At 53.0% G+C, this 12,086-nt stretch overlaps 2 protein-coding genes across 8 annotated transcripts in view; one reads left to right on the top strand and one right to left on the bottom strand.

The window, feature by feature from the left end:
• SEPTIN6 (septin 6) overlaps positions 1–6,462 on the bottom strand; it is a 29,164-nt gene extending 22,702 nt beyond the window's left edge. For 5 of the 7 annotated variants that reach the window (XM_067004808.1, XM_067004805.1, XM_067004809.1 and 2 more), the window contains exons 1-2: positions 5,527–5,724; positions 1,026–1,140 (exon numbers count right to left, since the gene is read on the bottom strand). In XM_067004808.1, the coding sequence (XP_066860909.1) occupies positions 1,026–1,140; positions 5,527–5,709 (298 nt within the window). In that variant the 5' untranslated portion in view covers positions 5,710–5,724. Of the gene's footprint in view, positions 1–1,025; positions 1,141–5,526; positions 5,725–6,329 lie in introns of those variants that run through there. The other 2 variants (XM_048079175.2, XM_048079184.2) reach the window with 2 other exon arrangements.
• A 198-nt stretch (positions 6,463–6,660) lies between these two features.
• On the top strand, positions 6,661–11,927 carry SOWAHD (sosondowah ankyrin repeat domain family member D). The gene has a single exon (XM_067004814.1). The coding sequence runs from the start codon at positions 6,924–6,926 to the stop codon at positions 7,896–7,898; it is 975 nt and encodes a 324-aa protein (XP_066860915.1). The 5' UTR covers positions 6,661–6,923; the 3' UTR covers positions 7,899–11,927.
• The last annotated feature ends 159 nt before the right edge of the window (positions 11,928–12,086 follow it).

Here is a 12,086-nt window from a genome sequence, read left to right as displayed (position 1 = left end):
TGCAAAAGGAAATACAGTAAGGCTTCAGCTTGGGGACAAGAGTTTCACTAGGTCACATCTCATTCGTGTACAGTGGAAATCACCTACTGACTCAGCCTGACAGTGACCTCGACTTGTCAGCAAAGTTTAGCATCTCACAGGAATGCCATTGTCAGGGAAAGTTTTCCTCTCGGCTCCATTTAACAGGGCTCTCAGCACTCTGCTCCTCTCATCCCAGGCTTAACCCTGGGTCCGTGCCCCGCGCTGGGTCTCAGAACAGCACAGACAGCCTTTGTGCGGACGCGGAGCTGACCACCAGCAGAGACGAGTGCCCAGGAGCCATCAGCAGCTGCAGCACTCCCCTCTGTCACGCCAGGCACTGCAGACAGGGCTTACCCCCAGCGGCCACACAATAAATTCCTGTTCCCAGAGGCATCAGCACATCAAAACAACCGTCCTCACCGTGGGGAAGACCTGCGAGAGGGGCAGACACTGCGGGACAGACACCAAGTCCTGCTACAGCGCCAGGGCCCAGCTCAGATGCATACAGCTTGGCAGCCTGGATGGCTGCATGACCAGCTAAGGCTTGGCCAGACACTATTTAATTCAAGAACGCACAGGAAGGAGAAGAAAAAAATAGCTTTAAGTGCTTTAAGAGGAGTATGACTGGTATTTTGTTAAAATAATTATAATAATAACTGAGTGTCTGATCAAACATGACCTCAGAACAGAGTTCTCTGGCATGAATACCTATTTTCTTTTAAAAACACGACGTTGGAACATACCAGGCAAATAAAGATCATAATAAACGCGTGGGACTTCAGGCATTTCATTTCTGTGGTTCACTGCTTGGTAGAAAGCCATACTGCATAACCCCAGCAGGGATTTCCCAGGGCACCACTAAATCTTGTTACTGAAAATAGGCAGAACAGGGGAGTGGAAATTCAAATCAAAGCTACCTTGTTAACTCTATTACCTATAAGCTACATCCAGCTGCAGAAAAGCCCTTTTCAACAAACAGAGCTTCCCAAGATGGAAATACTCACCCACACACAGGATGTTGAAACAAAACCCATGATTAACTGACTTATTAACCAGCTGGTCAGGCAAACTGTCAAATCCCACGTGTCCAGAAAGGGGGACAGTACGACAGCCTTCACCCTGAAATAATGAAAAATACAGTCTGTCATTTTCAAGCAAAATCCACTTATCTCTACATGCCCTTAAGACCTCCCAAGTAGAATAAAGTATACAGTCCACGCACAGATTTGCACATATATTGTAAATCTTGTGATAAATGTAATCAGCATCCATCACTCTTTGCCAAAACAAATGCAGAGAGCATGAATCAAACATCCTATTTGCCCTACACGAGAAGGTAGCCCTGTCAAGAAAATACCGAACTGCGCAAAACACAAACCCAAACACAACTGCTGAAACGAGGAGTTGACGAAACATTTCTATCATATATCTATCTATATCTATCTCCAAAATTATGTAGACACTCAAGTCTCACCTTATACCGAAAACAAAAAGAATCCCCTGGGCAAAGGAATGTATTAGCGATGCCTCCTCCTGCACGCCTATTGCAATGCACATTAAAACTTCAATTACAGAAACGAGCTAGCAACAATTAGGGAAACTGTACCTACATCGGTAATTGAACAGCCCAAACACAGCCTCTGCACAGAGAGAGAGCTGTAGAGAAGCAGCAGAGAATGAAGTCTTTGAGCTACCAAACACAGCGATATCTTCCTTGCTGTTGCAAAGACGAAACTCTCAGACTGCAAACAGGAGCCTGTCCCTGTCCAGACTTACAGAACAGCCATTAGCACCAGGAGACGCACGGATCATTGGAGGAAGCTGCAGGGAAGATGCAAGACCAGAGCCTGCCCCAGTGGTGAGAGGGATGAGCTCCAGCCCCTCCGTGCCACGCACCCAGCACAGCCGCTCGCTAATGGAGAGGGGCTCCGAGACATTCTCCTGGCCACCAGGGCCTCCTTACCTCCCGCCGCCCCACAGAAAGGGATTTCTCTCTGCCGATCACAGGCTTTTCTCTTAAGAATGTATTTTGGTGCCAAATGCAGAAAATTCCCCTCTGGCCTTTTAAGCACATCATCAGCTTGCAAGAAATATTACAACCACGAGGCAACAGTTTATAGGGGTGTAATTTTCAACTTATTCTTTCAGGATGCTGTTTCCACATACATCAAAAAGCTTGTTTATAGGGACAGGCATACTGCTTTTCCTCTTTTGTTAACAACCCTCGTGTTTTAGGTCAGCAGAATGCCCCCAAGGACTGCATCTACCACTCAGAGCTGGTGGTTTTTTTTTTTTCCCCAAATGTGAGGATCCAACTACATTTCATCCATTAACCATATTTACAGCCCTGTGATGTGTAAATATGTTTCCCCCTAGCCATATTTTGTGTATTAGTCTGATTCTCCCTGCCAAGATGTTCACAAATACGGCTCATTATTAACTCCTGAGCACCTTACCTCCAGACAACACGCTAACCAGGAGGGCGCCCCACTCACCCAGCAGATTTTGGTTTTGCCTGCTGAGGATGCAGCTCTGAGGCCAACAATTCACAAACTGAGAGATTTTATACGAAGCAGAGGAAAGGGAGAACCAGAAGACTGTCAGGCACATGGAGTTTGTGACAGCACATCTCGACTCTCCTCCTAAACTGCTTTCACCACCAAAGCCCCAGCGCTGGAGTATCTCGTGGTGAGGTTTTATCCCCAGCGAGGGAGCAGCACGGTCCTGGTGAAGAGTCTGCAGAGGTGAGAGAGACCCACAGACAGCGGTCTTCCTGGGGAAGGAGAAACATCCAGTGTATTTTTAACACCCAGCCTTAAAACTGCGCTGTTGGGAGACTGTTTGAACACTACCCTCTGCAGGAAGCGTGGGTGGGTGTGTAGGCTCTCATTAAGAACAAATCTTCTCCTGGTCCCTAAATATAAGCGTGATCCAGATGGAACAAAGTAAATGGTGAAAGTTAAGCCCCTCTCGGCTAAGAGGAGGCATTTATTGTCGCGCCGAATTCAGCCTGCGAGTCATTTCCTGTACCCTGGTTTTCTAGTCACCTGTGGTTTTATAACAGTTAAACCACGCTTCGCATTTGTTTCAGGTCACGAAACAAATACGACAAAATCTGATTTTCAGTCGCAGCAGCTCAACCTTCACGTTAAGTACACAGCCACAAGGTGCTGCACTGGCTGAAAATCCAAAGCCTGCAATGTCCATGCATTCAGAGATCAGGCGTGTTGAAAAAAAAAAAAAGAGAGAAATTGTGTTTTATTTTATATTTTAAAAAGAATGACGTTTTTTATTTATGTGGTGTTGACACACATCAGAAAGTTGTCAGCAATTACCAAGCCTCTGGAGAGAAAAGAACCATTTTCTACCTGATCCCCCAAGAAACAGGGCAAGTAATAAGTCTTCACATGCCACGAGGTGTCTCTATATCCAGAATGCTGCTATATATAAACAGCACCATCATAAACAACATATGAACACGGCGATTAGTCATACTGCCTGGATATTAGATGTAGATTTGGATTACCTTGTTCAAAATCGAAGGAGAATATGTTAAGCTCATAAAACAATTTGTGCTGAAAAAGTGTTCAAGAGCTGCCATTGTTTACCCTGGAAAAAACAATGTTTCGGTTAAATTTAAAATGCATGAAGAGGTATCAGCAAGGGAAGCGAGGTTTAACTGCTGCCCACGCGGAGGCTTTTTCCGCTAGCACCGCTGAGCGCTGGCTGGCTGAGAGCCCTTCCATATTCTCTGGTTTAAAGTTAGCATCTTCTTGGACTGAAGACAAAGACGGGAGTATCTGGGAAGCCAGTGTGAATACTGGCACTGCACCAAGACACCAGATGCCTTTTTTTTTCCCATACACGCAGAGTGACCCCCCTAGGATAGAATGGGCTGTTGTTGCTCGGGAGGAAGCAAAGCGTGTTTGCCACAAACAAGATTAAAAGAACAAAAAGAGCAACACACTCTCCTGCTGCATTGCCAGGCGGGGCTATTTCAGAGCAAAAGTAAAGAGTAGCCTCTTGTAGAAGTTACTGAAATTTTTTCCCTGTCTCTGGAGGATCTACACACCTTCTGGGAGGGCCTCTCCATGCCACAGGAACCACTGCTGCCTGCTCTAATTCTTACAGAGACGTACCTCAACAGCATGGAAAATACGGAGAAATTAATTACCCCAAGCCAAAAAACCCTGCACATTAAATGCTACTTTACAAAAACGGGCAAGATTTAGACTCCAGGTGTTTGAATCTCTCCAGGATGAAAAAACGATTAGAGAAAAATCTTATGCTGAACTTGCATCTCTGCCTTCCTGCATCTCAGGTACAGCTCCTGGGACGTCCTCGGAGCGCCGAGAGGCGATTGCTGCTCCGTGGGGATGAAGCAGGGTGTCCTCTCCGAGACGAGCAGCGTGCTGCTCAGTGCAAACATCCACGTGCCGTATTCAGGATGGTTTCTGGTGGCCTGTACTAACAGGAATTATGAAAAAGGACACCACGGCTAAGAAAAAGCCTCTTTGGCAGTGCTCAGGCAGATCACAAAAAATCCTACAGCTCTGAACCTAAGGGACCCAGTGTCCAAACGAGGCCTGCACAACAAGAAAATGCCCCCCAGCCCTGCAGTACTACACTTTTTCTGCACTTAATTTAAAAGAGCGCTCCTGTTTGGGACACGTCTCCCCAGACGAGAACCATTTCAGACACCGAGGCCTGGGAAGCTCCCTTCAGAGGGAAGCTAAACAGACCCCAAATTCGGGGTTTTCCAGACTGTCGGGGTTTTCCAGACCGTATTTAAGTGAGAACAACGTCAGATCCCTTCCCATGACCTCGGCGTTGTGGCAGCCACTTCCCCAGACTGCGTTTGGCTCTGATTAAACAACAAATTAGAGCAAGGCTTGTACCAATTAGTTCTCACTTGTACAAGTGTGTAATTCCCTTATGCAATGAGGGAATTATCCAGTAGACAGCAAAAACATTCACCATGAAACAAATGCAATGCGGGGATGTAAAGCGAAGGTATAGACTTGCTCTGCTGACAACAAATCATCAGGGTGAATATAAAAGAAAAACAACAGAGAAGCAGGAGAAATAGTTCTGAATCAGCCACCACGGAAAGCGAGAGAGATCTCCCCAGAACTCCTGACCACTGACCGCTCCCTTGGGCTGTATCGCATCCTTCAGCCATTCAACGTTCACAAACGGGCAAAAGCTTCCAAAATCCCCAAAATCGCCACCAGGAGCCCCCGGATCACCAGGACGTGAGAGCAGACCGCTTTGCCGGCCGCAGCCACGACCCGGGCTGACAAGCCGCCGGTCTGGGTGAAGGCATTTCTAATTTCTCATCCGTCACACGGCTGGTTTTCGCTTTGGCCTCTGAAGAGAGGCTGAGCCGTAACGTAATTCATTCCAGGTCATCAGCAGATGTCTGGAAGTCCTGCACATTATCTGAGGAAAGCCTAACGCTCAATTTTCTTTAAGACAGGGGAGCAAGTGAGTCACTGTACATACCTTGGCACAGCGCACAAGGCAGTGGCTATGTCCAGGAGGAAATAACACCACGAACCGGCAAGGGACGGCTGCATCTACCCGCTCAGCAAGATTTGGTCCGTGAAAAAAAACATGCTTTGAAGCCGAAGCGGCAGGCGCTCGTCCCAGGCAATATTTCCGTGCTAAGGCACAGTGGAAGCCCATCACACCACAAGCAAACCACTTCCACACGCGGGTGCGTGACGGCGGTTCTGTACCGAGCACGGAGGTGGCTCGGCTCCCGCCGCTTCTCTTCTGGATATTTCTCTGAGGACGGACGGACGGGGGGATGGACAAACAGACAGAAGGCTCTGCCCTGAGGCAGCGAGGGGCTTGGGGTCCCTTGGGGGACGAAGCCGCCCGGCTGGGTGCAGCACAAGGCCCTGGGATGGCGGGTTTGTGAGGGGGACGAGGATGGGGATGGGGGCGAGGATGAAGGCGAGGGTTTGGATGAAGGTGAGGCTGAGGATGAAGGGCACGGCGAGGGGCCGTGCTGCCGGTTGTCCCCCCCGCCAAGGAATCCCCTCAGGGCCGGGGGGGCCCGGCCGCAGCCAGCAGCCCAAGGTCACCGGGCACGGCGCTGCCCGCCGCGACGGCGACCGGGGACACCGAGGGGACCGGGGGCACCGATCCCCGCACGCAGCCGCGGCTCCCATCCCCGCACCCCTCGGGGGCAGCCCCGCTCCCCGCAGCCCTCCCGGGGCACACCGCCCCGGCCTGGCCGTGCCGAGCCGTGCCGAGCCCCCCCGTGCTACGCGGAGCCCCGCGGCCGGTCCCGCTCCCACCTGCCGCGCCACCTCGGCCGCCGCCATCGCTGCGCGCCCTCCTCACGGCCCGCCCCGCCCGGCCGGGCGGCTCCGGGCGCGCCCACGGCGCCGCCTCACGGGGGGGGGCCGCGGGCACACGCGGCCCCTCCGCCGCCCGCTGCGCTCCCCGCTGCCCCTCGCCCGCCCCGCCGCCCTCACCGCCGCGGGGCCCTCCCGGTGCCGCCGGTACCGGCTCCGCCGCTGCGCTGCGTGATGCGCTGGGAGGGGGCGGCCCCCCCCGCGGCTGCTGCCGGTGGTGCGGCCCGGGCTGAGGGAGGCGCGGCGGGGCGGGGGGCGGGGGGCGCGGGGCGGGCTGAGGGGGGCGGTGGCGGCCACGGCCCCTCACGGGTCCCGCCCGGGCCCCTCCCGGCGGCGGGGCTCGGCCCCGGCTGCCCCGGGGATGGTCCCGGCGTGGAGGAGCCGGGCCGGGGCGGGTAACGCCGGGAGCCGCCGCCGTCTCCTGGTGCCCGGAGGAGGGCGCCCGGTGCCCGCCGCGGCGCGGCCAAAGGTCGCGGGGCCGGCGGCAGGTGCGGGGCCGGGCGGTCCCTCGGAGGCTCGCCCGGTGCCGGAGGCATGGCCCGGAGGGAGCGGGAGAGGGCCGGCGGCTCGGCGGAGCGGCGGGCGGCGGGGTCCCCCCGGGGCTTTGGGCGCCCGGAGCCGCCCGGCGGGGCCGTGGCCCGGGTGTCCCACCTGTGGCCGGGCGCTGCGGGGAGCAGGGAGCGCCTGCAGGCCCCGCACCCGGCTGACCCCGGCGGGAGCTGGGGCAGGGCGGCGGGCAGGCCGGCCGTCGGCCCCGGCAGCACCCGGAGGAAGGAGCTGAAGGGAATCCTCCTGCAGAGCAGCGGCAGCACGAAGCGGAGCGCCCCGGCACAGGTGGTGCCCGGCGGCAGCGGGCTCCTGGCCGGGCAGCACCAGGAGCAGGAGCCTCCGGAGCACAGCCCCGAGGTGCTGTCCCTTGCCTTGGACCCTCTGGAGCACGAGTGGCTGCTGACGGTGGCCCAAGGCGACGCGGAGAACATCGTCAGGCTGCTGGACCTGGACCCAAGCCTGCTGACCAGGAAAGACTTCGTGACGGGCTTCACCGCTCTGCACTGGCTCGCCAAGCACGGCCACCACGAGAGCTTCATCGAGGTGGTTGCCCACGCCCAGAAGAAGGGTTATCCCGTCAACGTGAACGTCCCCGCCGCCAGCGGCGGGCTCACCCCCTTGCACCTGGCCGCCCTGCAGGGCCACGAGCTGCTCATCAAGTTGCTGGTGGGAGCTTACGGCGCAGACACCAGCTGCAGGGACCACAGCGGGCGCAAGGCCTGGCAGTACCTGAGGGCAGATGCTCCCAGGGAGCTGAAGGAGCTGGCGGGGGCCTTGGAGGAGGACTTGGCCCAGCTGCACATTTGCAACACCAACAACAACTGTAAGTCATCTGGAGAGGCCATGGCAGGGAGGGACTGTGTGGATTTTGGGGCTGGGGGGAAAACCCAGCAGCCCCGTAGCCTGTCGACCCTCTGGGACTTTGTCAAACAGGCGTTCACCTTCTTCCATGAGCGCTGAAGTGCCTCAGGCCCGTGTCACCTGGAAACCCGCACTGAACAGCAGCTGGACAAGCCTGCGGTGAGCTGAGAACTTGGCACGGGCTGGTGCTCCGAGTCCCTGCCAAGCCAGGATTAAGCCCCTGCATGGGGGCACCGTGGCTCTCCTGGGGCTGGCCCAGGACTTGCGTGATCTCCTGGGGCTGTGCCATCTGAGTGGGTGTGGGAGGTGTGGGAGGCCATCAGGTGCATCTCCAAAACACCTCCTGCCCTGCTTTGGGGGATCCAGGAGCACCTTTGCTGCAGCGTGCTCCCCCGTGCTAGGGTGCGAAGGGCGACTTGGGATGCTGCAGCCCTCCTGTCACAGGCACCGGGGGCTGCTCGTGCCCCTGGGGGTCCAGGAGGGGACGTGGTGTCCTGGGCTGGGGGCTTGGGGGAAGAAATTCATGCTGCCCTTCCCGGGCTAATGGCAGACTTTTGCTGTGGCCTTAGCTGGGTCACGTAGCGAGTCGGTGACTGGATTTTCCCATCTGTAAAATGAGGCCGTTGCTCTGCCCTGGCTCCCAGCAATGCTGCGAGGTTGGACTTGTCATTGTTTCTTGGGTGCCTGGACTGGGACACTGGCAGAATGTAATTAAATGTTTCACAACCGTACTGAGTTGTCACAGACCTGGTGCTGGGCAGACAGAGGAAAAGCAACCATGGCTTCAAAAACAACCCTTCCCCCCTTTTCTTTTTCACGCTTCCCTGCTGGCAGGGAGGGCAGGTACCAAAAAGCAGACGGTGTTGTCTGCTGTAAACACTCGTTAGCTCCCGGTGACATCCAAGATCTCTGCCACCTGTGTTTCCTTTGGGTTGCTGTTTGTTTATAGAAGATAAAGCTGGTTCTCAGTAAAGGAAAAGCTGGAGTTCCCAGTTTGTCAGGGTCCAGAGCTGTATGAAGTCCAGGATATTATCTCTGTTTCTACCTCTACAACAGCACAGCACTGAGCGCACCGCTAACTGAGCCAAGGCTCTGCTCGTTTGGGAGCATTCTGTTCGCCACACAGAGCTCTACCCAGCCCGTTTCAACTTGTTTTTCACATTCTCGGAAGGCCACGGCTGCTTCAAACCATCTTCAGAAAAACAACTGCCTCTTCCTCTTTTTCAGCAGCCAGAGGTGATTTCTGCCCCCTTAAATAGCAGTCTGATTTGAGAAGTGATTCTCAAACTGCAGCTGGGGAGTTTCTGTTCCTTTTCCTGGAGCAGCAGCCCTCACGGAGAAGGGAGAGGAGCCGCAGGCTCTTTCTGGCACCTTCCTGAGGTTCTGCAGGGGTGCACACGGGAACTGAGCCCATCTCTGGCCTTGCTGCACAGGTGAACCAACACCTCGATGCAGAAAGATCCACAGGTAACCTGTCTCAGGGAAGCTTCAGCCTGTGGGTTTCACACCCCCTGAGCTAACACCATTTATCTTCAGACTGTGCCCTGAAATGCTGCTTGGACACAGGAATGGTCCAGTCAGCAGTGGATGGTACATGAAGAATGGCTTCCAGGTGACTCAGTGGTGATCCAGTGACTGGATGTACAGATAGAAGTGTCCAGGCAGATTTTTAATCAGTGAGGTCAGCAGCTGAGACATACAAGATGTACTGGGAGTGGATTTAATACCTGATCTACACAGGTTTTGTGATGCTTTAACTAATAGATTAAAGAACGTGGTGACACAGCTCCTTTTGTACCTTGTCTGGCCACATCCATGCCAGGGGAAGGCAGGCTGGCTTCTAACAACTCCAGTTAAATCCACACAAACTCTGTGAAAAGCACCGATGCCAAAGTACCTGTAATCTTTAGGTCTGGTAACCGAAGTGTTGTTGATAAGACAGGTGGGTGCATTTTTTGATCTCTTAGTCCTCTGTCATCATCCTTTCACGGCAGCGTGCTGCTAGGGAGAGAGCACGGGATCGCTCTTACATCCTCCTCTGAGTAAGCCCCAGAGTAAACAGTGGAATTAGTGAGAATGGCCTTGAAGGAGCCGTTTCCTTGGCACTGCTAACGGCAGCTTAGTCACGCTCCACCAGGAAACCTGGACTTGAATTTTCCATTCACAATTGAAATCTAACTGTCAAATGCTACTGCTCAATCTGTATGATTTCTAGTATTTGCCTCCCCTTAAGAGCCAACCAAAACCCCCCTAAAAGCAGCTTTTTTCCCTGTCTTCGGTCACTGGTTTGAAGCCCTGTTCTGGTCCAAGGTTAGCATGAAATCCCTGATCCGCCCCCAAAAGTCTCTTAGGGAAGGAAAGGGCAGAGAGCTGCTACAAAAGAAATTACCTCAAAGGTATTTGTGTTGGTTAAGGTTCTCCAGAAGCTTCATTTTAACCAAATTTTAATTCACACTGAATTTTCCTCATACTACCCCATAATGCCCAATTTGAAATGCAGTTTCAGTCAAATGGGGAAGAACACCACAAGGGGTTGCTTTCCCAAGCAGCTCCATCTGATAAAAATAGCACGGTAAGGAGACAGAAATGGGGGGACAGTTATAAACAGTTTGATCTATTGCTTGGGAAAGTTTTTCCACAAATGCCATGTAGAAAACTGTCTCTTTCCATTCTCAGGTCCATAAAATTACTTTTCCGCTCATCAGCCAGGTCTTAATGGACATGATTAAAGAGAAACTCTGGGGGCAGCTCTGTCTGGCTGTGCAGGCACAGCAATGCAGCCAGCAGGCCTCCAGGGCTGAGCTTCGATCCTCATCACTACCGTCTCTTCTGAACGTGTGCTTGTGTTTAGAGAAGAGCACAGAAATGATTTTTTTAAAAACACGGGGGTAAAAGTGTTTTTTACTGTGACAAAAGAAGTACATGGGCCTCTGCTGAAACAACTTTGAAGCATTTTGAAACATCTCTGGCAGTGCTCTTTGCTGCTTTCCTGTTGCAGCGACTTACCGCTTCCCCCTGATGATAAAGTAGAAACTAGACGTTATCTAGACTATTATCAGACAGGAAAAGAAGCTAAGAGATACCCCTGAAGCATCCTGAAGCTGGTAAAAATCCCAGCCTTGCCTTCCTGTGCTCAGAAAAACACCACTTAAGAGGGAGAGACTGACACGAGATCTGAGCATAGCACATGTTTAGTATGCATCTCCGTGTGCCTGGCATATGCTGCTGCCTGCCGTTATTTACCTTCGACATAAAAGCGCAGGTGTGGCAGGCAGACTTCCTCAGGAAGCTGCCACCTAGGGCCTGAGGCACCGCGGCAGGCTGAACCCAAAGAGCACCAGAGCACTTAGCAGCGCTCAGCGTCAGGAGGGGCTCTGCTGCAGCCACATCCGAGCAGCGGAGAACACAGGCATCGGGGAGCTGGGGTGCCGACTGCTCAGTTTATTCCTTCTTTCTTCTCTCCCCTTTCTAAATTGCTGCTAATTCACCCTCTGAGCACACCTTGCTGCCATTCTGCTGAGAATGATTTAAATTAAGCTGCCCCTGCGGCTGGCATCAAGACATTCTTGATCCAGCCATGACAGAGCTCCCAACAAGACTGAGCAGCAGGTTGTTACTTACTCTGTCACCTGAACGACCAGAAGGGCCTAGCTATGCTATACTGTGGTCCACCCCTGGGTGCAGGAACGGGTTACGTGGGAGGTAACGGGGAAGTGGCAGCTGTGACAGAAGTCAGCCACTGCGGACACCCATGTCAGCGTGATGGGAACTGGAGACCCTCACACAGGAAGCCATCTCACCCAGAGAAACCGTCCCAATGCACTTTGTGTTGCAGCTCCATAAAACGTAACCAGTGGAGATACACAGACACATCTTTAGCAAACTCTGACAATGCTGCTTACTTTTCCTAGTCACCTTTCCTAAAACTAACCCAAAATGTGATCCAGTTTTCTCTGGAGTTAACCAGTCAGACACCGGTACCTCAGTTACTGCAGCCATAGAAGCTGTGGCTCACAAAGTCTGCCTATTTCAAACCCGTAGATGTCCTCTGTCTCCAAAGGACTGTTGTTTTTTTCCCTACAATTTGTCTAATAAAAGATTTTCTTCAAACTAACAGTTTTAAAATCAGTTTTGATGTTTACCCCTTTTCTTTAAAAATTGGTACTCTTTGCTCAGAGCTACAGTAAGTGAAAAGAAGACCTAATCCATCTGGAAAGCTGATGGTTTCTCCTGCTAGGTAAGATTATGTTCGTAGTAACGTTGCCTTTATTCTCTGTGTTGCTGTCC

The sequence above is a fragment of the Anser cygnoides genome, chromosome 13, assembly GCF_040182565.1.
Source record: "Anser cygnoides isolate HZ-2024a breed goose chromosome 13, Taihu_goose_T2T_genome, whole genome shotgun sequence".
NCBI lineage: Eukaryota > Metazoa > Chordata > Aves > Anseriformes > Anatidae > Anser > Anser cygnoides.
Note: the sequence above shows the minus strand (reverse complement) of the source record. Positions and strands in the feature narration are given on the sequence as shown.